Consider the following 11900-nt stretch of genomic DNA (forward strand, 5'->3'; position numbering starts at 1 on the left):
GGGCGGTATATTTTACGAAACTACCTCATTTTCAATCAGTTCCACAGAGTCAAATATCTATCAATGACAATATAATTATGTAGACGCCTCAGCTGATGATACGCAGCGATTATATTTGAATTCGTGCATGGAAAGGTTTGAGAATGAGGAAGTTTCGTATTTTTTTTATATTTCAAGACCGGTGTGGTCATTTGTCAAAATTCAAAGTATATGATAGCTAATATTTTTCCTCAACCACGCCACGTATTTAGTTATGTTTAGTTGTGGCGTTTAAATACCCAAGCATTAAGTTTACGGCGATACACTTCTTTCAGTACTAACTATTTATTTAATATTAATATCATATATGTTTTTTATTTCTTGTCCTGCGTATATAATCATTTTCCCTTTTCTCAACATCAAGTTGGTATATCATGCTGTCCTATTACAGCTGATATCTTGTATGTATATTACGAGCATATCCATTAACCTTTTGTAATAACGGATCGTTTTTTATTATAAAATGAAAGGACGGGAGAAATGTAGGGATTGTGTGATTTTCCTCTTGTCAAACAGGGGGTTTATGAGATTTCATTTTTCCTTATAAGTGTTCATGTTAAACTATAACTATAATTCACACAATCTATATTAAAATGTTGATATGAAAGTAGATGTTTCCACAACATATACGCCAAATGACAATAGACGGCTTGAAATCAAGTTGACAACTTGACTCACGCTTAATGATTAGATTATGAGACTAAAAAACCAAATTGCAGTCAACCATTATAATTTGATATTTTAATGTATTGGTGATCACAATGATATTGCTGAGTTGTATATGTATATTATATAGGAATATGCCAACATACAAACGGTTTTTGGAAAGGTAAGGCCAAGAACAAATTTACCGACATTTACGATTTACATCATCTCTTTGGTCTCTTTCAATATAGCATTAAAAGAATGAACACATTTCTTTGCCGTTTTCATTGAACATTTAATATTAATATAAACCACAAACAAAACTACAAGCTTAAAGATGCATCCAAAGTAAATCATTTTCACCAATATCATTCCTATTCAACTCAACCGAAAGCAAAATATTGCTACGATTCTGCTAATTTTTATTATTTGATCTTTCAATATATTACACACGCAGTGTATGTTAAATATTGTATTACAAGAGTTCCGATGCAAAACGCGATTTATCCCAAGGCTGCCTGGTGTTAATTCTGTAATCAATATTGCAATTTAATTTCTTTTTGTTTTCTTTTTGTTTAAAATAGTGTGTGCTATACCAAGTGTCCATCAGTAATATTTGAGAAAATCCTGCTGGAACGTTCCCTATGATGAGTCAGGTAAAATATAACTCTTGACTGGGACGAGGTTTTGATTCCAGAGGGAGCATATCAGAAAAGGACTAAACTCAGATAGCGCGCTAAATAAATAAGCAGTTTCAGAAATTGCATGACTTTTCCATCTTGGAAAAAAATATGCAGAGTGTGGGATCACAAAACCAACCAATCAATCAATCAAGTTTTCAAATAATCAATCAATCATCGATCAATACACTAATAGATAAATTAACTAATTACTTAATTATATTAATTAATTAAATTGATTAATTAATTAACTAATTTGGGGTGTGTTGTTTGTTTGTTTGTTTGTTTTGTTTTTCCTTGTTTGTATGAGTTTTTGAAATGTGTGTTGTGTGTGGGTTGTTTTTCTCTTTTTATTTTATTGCCTTTAGTTTGTTGTTTCCTCTCGGGTATTACAACTTTTACAGCTCTTCTTATCCTTGAAACCTTGTAATAAGAGAATAAAAAGACAAAGCAAAAAAATCTTCTAATAACTCTAATACCAAGCTGTTACGCTACTTGGATGTAGCTGATATTTATTATCATATGTGACCGTACACGACTAATAAGCAGTAAATTCCTCCCCGGTCAATTTGTTTTATTTCGTGTGTAGAAAATATATATCATAAGCTTTAAACTCGTATGTAATTTGACTTCAAACGATATCCAGAAGCGGGGTTATGGTTTGTTGAACTTTGCTCCTTCAACAAAATGGTACCTTTTTCGTTTCTACATGTGTTTCTTTTTCCACATTGCTGGTAATAAATATCAAACAGTCATAATTGGCGGTCATTTCAAATCATCCTCAAGTCAACGAGGTTCAGGAATGTCCTCTCATTGTTAATTGTTGGTTATACATACTTAGACAAAACACAATGCGCTTTTTAACCCACCACTTGAACAGGATTTAGCCAAAGCAAACAAAGACCAGAGCTATTAAGAATATTATTCTATAAACATCTAAAGCAAAAGCTTATTATTCTCTTCAATAATAGGATTGTTGATTGGTTTAAAAGATGTTTGACTATAAAAAAAAAATAAGATATATGTCGAATTAACTTGAGGTACCGATGAATACGACCTTCATGCACAGTTTGCACTGTAACTCAGATTACAATTTAGGACATATACGGCTCATTCGTGCTGTACGGTCACATATAAGACTGACGTTTGACTTGACGCATGAAGACTAGTCCAGAGAAATTATTTACAAATGGTTATTATAATAGCATTGCAATCAGATATTGCTTTCAAGCATGACAACAATTGAAGGATTTTCACAAGGTTAGACTATTTGGATAGAATTCATTAATTTATTGTGCAAGGACTCATGTTCCATTCGAATATAAAAAGTAAAATATCTGTCGGAATTTTATAGTGTTGATGAAGATTGATTTTCTCTTTGTAAAGACATGTCTTTGTAAAGGCTTAATGGAATTTCATGGTCACGTCTTCTTGTAATTTTGTTATGAAATAATAATACTATCTGAAACATGTGTTATATCGAGTCGCTCTGATACATGTATACTGCGCCAATAAAGTATCCTTTATACACTTGGAAAAATAATCACAATTTCAAAACTGAACAATATTGGGTTAAATTTGTTTTTTTAATAGATGCACTATATAATCCTGCACATTATGATACCACATTGAATCCAATGTGACCTCATTAATTTATTATTGTTCTAAATTCATCTTTCAGACTGATGCCTGCAGTGGCCTACAAGGTTTTCTGATCTTCCATAGTTATGGCGTCGGCACCGGTTCGGGGTTTACGTCTTTGCTCATGGAACGTCTTTCGGTAGATTACGGCAAGAAATCCAAACTGCAATTCTCTATCTATCCAGCACCACAGGTTTCTACTGCTGTAGTCGAGCCCTACAACGCTATTCTCGCCACTCATAATACACTAGAACATACTGATGGTTCATTTACCGTTGATAATGAAGCCATATATGAAATCAGTCGCCGCAGTCTGGACATCGACCGTCCAACGTACACAAATCTCAACCGTCTTATTAGTCAAATTGTTTCGTCAATAACCGCATCTCTGCGTTTCGACGGAGCACTGAATGTCGATCTCAACGAATTTCAGACAAATCTGGTTCCATATCCGCGGATTCATTTTCCTTTAGCGACCTATGCCCCAATTATATCTGCTGAAAGAGCGTGTCATGAGCAGCTTTCTGTGGCTGAACTTACTGCCTTCTGTTTTGAACCTGCGAACCAAATGGTGAAGTGCGATCCACGTCATGGCAAATACATGGCGTGCTGTCTTTTGTATCGCGGTGATGTTGTGCCGAAAGACGTCAATTCCTCCATCGCTGCCATCAAAACTAAACGTACCATTCAATTTGTAGACTGGTGTCCGACAGGGTTTAAAGTAGGCATCAACTACCAGCCACCAACCGTTGTACCTGGAGGTGATCTTGCAAAGGTCCAGCGTGCCGTATGCATGTTGAGCAACACCACTGCCATTGCGGAAGCTTGGGCTCGTCTAGATCATAAGTTCGATCTTCTTTATTCTAAACGAGCTTTTGTTCATTGGTTTGTTGGGGAAGGAATGGAGGAAGGAGAATTCTCTGAGGCGCGCGAAGATCTGGCAGCTTTGGAGAAAGATTATGAGGAGGTTGGAGCGGATTCCAACGACTCAGAGGAAGATGATTATGATGATGAATATTAATTGACATTTTTAAAAGAGGGAAGAGACGGATACATTCACCATTTGTGCACTTATCAAGATATAAAGTTTTTTAAATATGTTTGAATTTCATAATGTACATTATGTGAACTAAATAAGGTCTTCTAATATCTAATATTCTTACCATTGCTAGTAATATAGTTATATAGCTACATCATGCAATGGAAATGTTCCTACACTCTACAGTAAGCCAAAAAATTAAGGTACCAGTTATGTTCACCCCTTGTATATCCTAAACAAAGACAGATACGTCATAATTATAATTGGGACCGGCAGCCAATAGCTGCATCTTTTAGCTCGAATTTAAGACCTCATTTGTTGAAATTGTTCAAGAAATAAAGATATGACGATCCAAAAGACACAAGGAAGATGCCAATTTAAAAGTTGCAGTTTGCTACATTGCACGCCCTATTGATTTGCACACAATGCGTTCACGAACAAGAGAACCAGCGCCGTGCTTCCATTGATTAACACGTTAAAACTAGCGTCGTGCTTTCATTGATTAGAACACAAAAGTGCAATTTTTGATTTCGTTTCTTTATTAGGTTTTAGACCACCGTTTCTATAATTCCCAATCAATTTCAACAAATTAGGTCTTAAATCAGAGCTAACGAGTACAGATATTAGCTGCTTGTTTTAATTTTGACACATTTTTTCTTTATTTAGGGTATACAGGGGTGAACGCAACTGGTACCTTGATTTTTTGGCTTACTGTATATGAAAGAGACACCTGGTATTTGGCGTTCTTAACACATGCGTTCTAAATTTATATTTTACGCTTTTTCTCAAAATATGCATCCACTGTAGTGCTTCTTAGTTTATTATATGTTTCACCCAAATAATTTAAAAACCAAGCAGATGTGGCATTGCATATGTGGTGTGATCAAGCAAAATCAGCAAAAACATGGGTCATCTGGACGAGATAATGACTTTTGGCACTCGGTGAGAGCAAAATGTAAAAAATGTGGGGTCACTGGGTAATATACAGACATTTGACCCTTAATTTTGGGGACATGGTGATAACTTGACATTCCTTTTCAGTAATACGGCGTTTTAGGTGAGAGCCAAAACAGTTTCAAAGAAGCATCGAACATTTCTACATGTAGCTCTAATTGGCTTAAGGGAGGGGAATGGGCAGAATCCAAGACCCCAATATTTTTTTCCAAAACATTTTTTTGGTCATATATTGATGAAAGAAATTGTAAGCTATCGGGTCAACCAGATAACATTGGAAATTTCCTCCCCAAAATGCTAATTTCATCTCTTTCAATTGCACTAAAGCTTTTTGTATCAAATGACTTGCCATACTTGAAAGTTTGTGAATTTTTGATTGACAGCATAATATTTAAATATTTAGCTTACGTCTAAATTAAAAGACTATGCGTACATGACTTTACTGCTTTTCCCGGCTGCTTTTAAAGCTTTCTTCATTCCATTGTGCAACGTAGAAGCGTCTGATCGGCACATTGATCATGAATTTTGTGAACACAATCCAACTGCTTATTCCCACTTCCGGGCATTATTCATTCATAAATTAGTCAGCCCCGCCCACCTCATTCCAGTATTTCAATTTTACAGGTCCACTCGTATGGACGTAAGCTATAGATAGTCGTCAATCACATGACGGCTATAAACTAGCGTACACGAGACTAATTTTATAACCAATTTGGGGGCGGTATATTTTACGAAACTACCTCATTTTCAATCAGTTCCACAGAGTCAAATATCTATCAATGACAATATAATTATGTAGACGCCTCAGCTGATGATACGCAGTGATTATATTTTAATTCGTGCATGGAAAAGTTTGAGAATGAGGAAGTTTCGTATTTTTTTTATATTTCAAGACCGGTGTGGTCATTTGTCAAAATTCAAAGTATATGATAGCTAATATTTTTCCTCAACCACGCCACGTATTTAGTTATGTTTAGTTGTGGCGTTTAAATACCCAAACATTAAGTTTACGGCGATACACTTCTTTCAGTACTAACTATTTATTTAATATTAATATCATATATGTTTTTATTTCTTGTCCTGCGTATATAATCATTTTCCCTTTTCTCAACATCAAGTTGGTATTTCTTGCTGCCCTATTACAGCTGTTATCTTGTATGTATATTACGAGCATATCCATTAACCTTTTGTAATAACGGACCGTTTTTTATTATAAAATGAAAGGACGGGAGAAATGTAGGGATTGTGTGATTTTCCTCTTGTCAAACAGGGGGTTTATGAGATTTCATTTTACCTTATAAGTGTTCATGTTAAACTTATAACTATAATTCACACAATCTATATTAAAATGTTGATATGAAAGTAGATGTTTCCACAACATATACGCCAAATGACAATAGACGGCTTGAAATCAAGTTGACAACTTGACTTACGCTTAATGATTAGATTATGAGACTAAAAAACCAAATTGCAGTCAACCATTATAATTTGATATTTTAATGTATTGGTGATCACTATGATATTGCTGAGTTGTACATGTATATTATATAGGAATATGCCAACATACAAACGGTTTTTGGAAAGGTAAGGCCAAGATCAAATTTACCGACATTTACGATTTACATCATCTCTTTGGTCTGTTTCAATATAGCATTAAAAGAATGAACAAAATTCTTTGCCGTTTTCATTGAACATTTAATATTAATATAAACCACACCGCATATGGAAGAAAAAAAAACTACACGCTTAAAGGATGCATCCAAAGTAAATCATTTTCACTAATATCATTCCTATTCAACTCAACCGAAAGCAAAATATTGCTACGATTCTGCTAATTTTTATTATTTGATCTCTCCATATATTACACTCGCAGTGTATGTAAAAATATTTTATTACAAGAGTGCCGATGCAAAACGCGATATCCCAAGGCTGCCTGGTGTTATTTATGTAATCAATATTGCAATTTAATTTCTTTTTGTTTAAAATATTGTGTGCTTAGTTCTTTTCATAATCTATGAAAGTGAATATAAACTGTTCATCTTTTAGTTAGAAAATATGTTATCATGGCCATCTTAATTAAATCCTGTGTCTCAAAGCTTGTGAGAAATTGAAAACCTAATGCGGAATGCGGTGTTTTTTAATGCAATTTTGTTTTAATTTTGATTTTTTTTTTTATGTGTCAGTACAGGATTTCGGACAAGCATTTTGTGCAAAAAATATTCAATGTTGCAAATGTTGGAATATAGCAGGCAAAAAAGTCACTGCTACATACTATTATTCTTCTCTTTTATTATTTTCGTGTCCAAAGTTTGTGAAAAAATCGAAAACTTGAAATCAAATACGAATTTTGAGTTTTATTTTCGCCTTTTTGTTTTAAAAAAATAAAAAGAGATAAAAAATGAATCTCTTGATTTTCAAAGAGGACTACGCGCACGATTTTACTAACGCCCGAGGCATCTTTGAGACACAGGATTTAATTAAGATGGCCTAAGTTATCAAAATTAAAATAATAAATGAATAGGTAGCGATGGCGTTCCAAAGCTACAGGAGAAGCGCTATACCAAGTGTCCATCAGTAATATTTGAGAAAATCCTGCTGGAACGTTCCCTATGATCAGTCAGGTAAAGCAGCGTAAAATATAACTCTTGACTGGGACGAAGGTAAGTACGTGGTTTTGATTCCAGAGGGAGGCATATCAGAAAAGGACTAAACTCAGATAGCGCGCCAAATAAATTAGCAGTTTCAGAAATTGCATACTTTTCCATCTTGGAAGAAAATAGGCAGATCACAGAACCAACCAATCAACTACTAGTAATCAAGTATTCAAATAATCAATCAATCATCGATAAATAAACTAATAGATAAATTAACTAATTACTTAAAATGGCATTTCGTGATCCATAGCCTCATACCCCCTCCAATTTTCTCCAAAAAAGTTGAGATTTATATACCACTGGAAACCTCAGGCTGCGTAACGTTTATGTACCTAAAATTTCTTGCAGATTAATTCGCTTAGCAACAATACCGTAGAATTACGTCTAGAAGCATATATGCCTCTAAACGAGGGATTTTTTAACGAAAGATATGAAAGGCCAATACCCTTCTCAAAAACATTGTAATAGATTACTGAACATGTTCATCAGGACTGTTATGAAACATAAAATCGGATTATTTCTTACTTCTAGTCAATAAACAGTACTCACTGTGGACGTTTCGATGTCTACCAGACATCTTTTTCTACACTATTGATGTTGTGACGATCTTCTTGGAAAGAGAACTGGCAACCACGTTGCTAAGCAACCATCAGCATCAGTGGTACACAGAAGTTCGTCACCACATCAATAGTGTAGAAAAAGATGTCTGGTAGACATCGAAACGTCCACAGTGAGTACTGTTTATTGGACTAGAAGTAAGAAATAATCCGATTTTATATTGTAATAGATTGGTCTTACAAATATACATGTTTGTACAGCCGCCTTTATCAGTAATATAGTTGTTCAAACTCCAAATAACGGGTTTTTTTTAGAGTGTCTGCCTCTTATCTCTTGTGCCAAAAAACCTCGTTTAGAGGCTTATGCCTGTAGACGGAATTGTACGGTATTCTGTTATACCAGAACGAAATTACAACAGTGGCCTATGGAGCAGTATAATAGACATAGTCATGCATAACTCGCTAACGAAATCAACTGAAATTTTGGGAATAAGGTTTTTTTTCGTGGATATCTATTGATAAATGTCATAAAAAGAGGATGCTAGGATCACTAAATCCTCCTTTAATAATATTAATTACTTAATTATATGAATTGATTAATTAATTAACTAATTTGGTGTATGTTGTTTGTTTGTTTATTTATTATTATTTTTGTTTTCCTTGTTTGTATGAGTTTTTGAAATGTGTGTTGTGTAAGGGTTGTTTTTCGCTTTTTATTTTATTGCCTTTTGTTTGTTGTTTCTTCTTGGATATTACAACTTAGCTCTTCTTATCCTTGATAATAAGAGAATGAACAAAAAATCTTTCTTATACCTCCAATACCAAGCTCTTACGCTACTTGGATGTAAATTTAGCTGATATTTATTATCATATGTGACCGTACAAGACGAATGAGCAGTAAATTCCTCCCCCGGTTCATTTTGTTTTATTTCGTGTTTAAATAGAACATATATATCATAAGCTTTAAAATGGTATATCATTTGACTTCAAACGATGTCCAGAAGCGGGGTTATGGTTTGTTGAACTTTGCTCCTTCAACAAAATGGTACTTTTTTGTTTCTACATGTGTCTCTTTTTCCACATTGCTGGTAATAGATATCAAACAGTCATAATTGGCGGTCATTTCAAATCATCCCCATGTCAACGAGGTTCAGGAATGTCCTCTCCTTGTTAATTGTTGGTTATACATACATACAGCCAAAGCAAACAAATGCCAGAGCTATTAAGAATTCTATAGACATCTAAAGTAAAAGCTTATTATCCTCTTCAATAATAGGATTGTTGATTGGTTTAAAAGATGTTTGACTATAAAAATAAGATACATGTCGAACCAACTTGAGGTACCGATGAATACGGCCTTCATGCACATTTTGCACTGTAACTTCGAATACATTTTAGGATATTTACGGCTCATTCATGCTGTACGGTCACATATAAGACTGACGTTTGATTTGACGCATGAAGACTAGTCCAGAGAAATTATTTACAAATGGTTATTATTATAGCATTGCAATCAGATATTGCTTTCAAGCATGACAACAATTGAAGGATTTTCACAAGGTTAGACTATTTGGATAGAATTCATTAATTTATTGTGCAAGGACTCATGTTCCATTCGAATATAAAAAGTAATATTTCTGTCGGAATTTTATAGTGTTGATGAAGATTGATTTTCTCTTTGTAAAGACATGTCTTTGTAAAGACTCGTTTCAGAGATCAATGGAATTTCATGGTCACGTCTTCTTTTAATTTTGTTTTGAAATATTAATAATGTTTAAAACATGTGTTATAGCGAGTCACTCTGATACATGTATAAAACTTCATAACAGACAGAAGGTCAGGTTTAGCTCGGAAATGCTCTTCACAGCAGTTGCAAATCTCACACTATTATGCTAAACGACGAAATGTTAAATTTTGTCAAAAACGAAGACTGAATCCCCGGGACTGAATCTCAACAATTAATGCATATAGTCCGAAAGTGTAAACATTTGGTTAAAAGCAGTGTTTTTTAAACACACTGTTACTCTTGCAAAGATGCATGCAAAGAAGTACGTTGTTAAAGCATTGTATTTGTACATGGTGAGTTAAAATGATATTCATCCAAATTAATAAAATAATATACAGTAGACTGGTATGTCAAGGGGTAAAAAGAAAAACAAAAGAAAGAAAGAAAAAAAAGAAAGAAAAAGAAAGAAAGAAAGAAAGAAAGAAAGAAAGAAAGAAAGAAAGAAAGAAAGAAAGAAAGAAAGAAAGAAAGAAAGAAAGAAAGAAAGAAAGAAAGAAAGAAAGAAAGAAAGAAAGAAGAAAGAAAGAAAGAAAGAAAGAAAGAAAGAAAGAAAGAAAGAAAGAATGAAAGAAAGAAAGAACGAAAGAAAGAAAGAAAGAAAGAAAGAAAGAAAGAAGAAAAGAAGGAAGAAAGATACAAAACAGGGTAGTCCAAAAAGAAAAATGTTTTTTACAGCTATTCCAAAAAACGTTACATATTCTAAATATATATATATATATATCTTTTTAAGAATATGTGGTGAAACAGTGAGATAAAAAGAAGCTCAAATAACAAAATGGCAGAAGTTTTACGTCAGAGAGAGTCGAAAATCACTTTGTCCACACGTAATTTAAGGCCGTATAAAATTAATGTTTTGGTTCTCGTCCAGAGGATTTTCATGAATTGATGAGGGAGGGAGGTGTTTTTTTGTTTGTTTTTTTTCAATGTAAAATTAGCATTGTCAGTAGTTTTCGGTCTTCTCCAACAGTGCTCGAGGAAACGATGAGGCCCTTTTTTTTTTCAAATGTGAGATTCTGAGGATAAACCCCTAGAGTACCACAAAAAGACTTGGAAGTGATGCTTGTTCTCTAATAAACTTATTTATATGTATGAAGATTTCATAAATCATTCCAAAGTCTAAAAAAATAGAAAAATCTAAAAAAAAAAAAAAAATCTGACAAATCCCAGAAATTGAGGAGGGAGGGGACGAGAACCAAAATATTAATTTTACACGGCCTAATGTGATGTATCCTATTACAAACAGTATTGAGTTAGGCATGCATATTGATAAAACACCCTCGGCTCGTCATTCAAAATTTTACATGCATGAATGGATTACAATCTAAGATCTTAATCGTCACTATTCATGCTAGATGAAACAATGTACCCAAAATTAACATAAACATTATTAAACTAATGTAGAAAAATATTACAATTTCATTGGTTTCACTTTCACCTTTTTTGTGACTGTGTGGATTTCTAGAGAGGATTTCAAGGTATCAAGATAAGGCAATTTACAATACAGGGTAGTACTTTTTGGCAGAATTATATTTATGAACAGGGAGTTTTTGGACGTGCTGCGTGAATTGGACGCAATAGACTTGCCAAACTTCTGCCTAATACTCCAGAGTCAGTTGTAAACGCAACAGTTTGCCTCACATACCACACATGACGTTTCAAATTTTGGTTGCATATTTCTGATGAACATCTTTTAAGAGTATTTTTGATGAAGTTCGGTTAAATTATTGCATCTAGCATAAATATGTGAGGATCAAAATCTTGGATTGTAATTCATTCAACCATATAAACATTCATCACTTTTGAATGACAAGCCGAGGGTGTTTACCAATTATCATATTGTGTATGCCTAACGCAATGCTGATGGTAATCGGATACATCCCATTGAATTACGTGTGGACAAAGTGA

At 33.7% G+C, this 11900-nt stretch overlaps 1 protein-coding gene across 1 annotated transcript; it reads left to right on the forward strand.

Annotated features, from left to right (window-relative positions):
* The first annotated feature begins 3050 nt into the window (after positions 1–3050).
* LOC140172106 (tubulin alpha-1C chain-like) lies at positions 3051–4062 on the forward strand. The gene has a single exon (XM_072195451.1). The coding sequence runs from the start codon at positions 3130–3132 to the stop codon at positions 4024–4026; it is 897 nt and encodes a 298-aa protein (XP_072051552.1). The 5' UTR covers positions 3051–3129; the 3' UTR covers positions 4027–4062.
* The last annotated feature ends 7838 nt before the right edge of the window (positions 4063–11900 follow it).

This window comes from Amphiura filiformis, chromosome 15 (genome assembly GCF_039555335.1).
Source record: "Amphiura filiformis chromosome 15, Afil_fr2py, whole genome shotgun sequence".
Classification (NCBI taxonomy): domain Eukaryota; kingdom Metazoa; phylum Echinodermata; class Ophiuroidea; order Amphilepidida; family Amphiuridae; genus Amphiura; species Amphiura filiformis.

Coding starts and splice junctions, on each gene's coding strand:
- LOC140172106 (XM_072195451.1), top strand. CDS start 3,130: ATGGAACGTCTTTCGGTAGATTACGGCAAGAAATCCAAACTGCAATTC.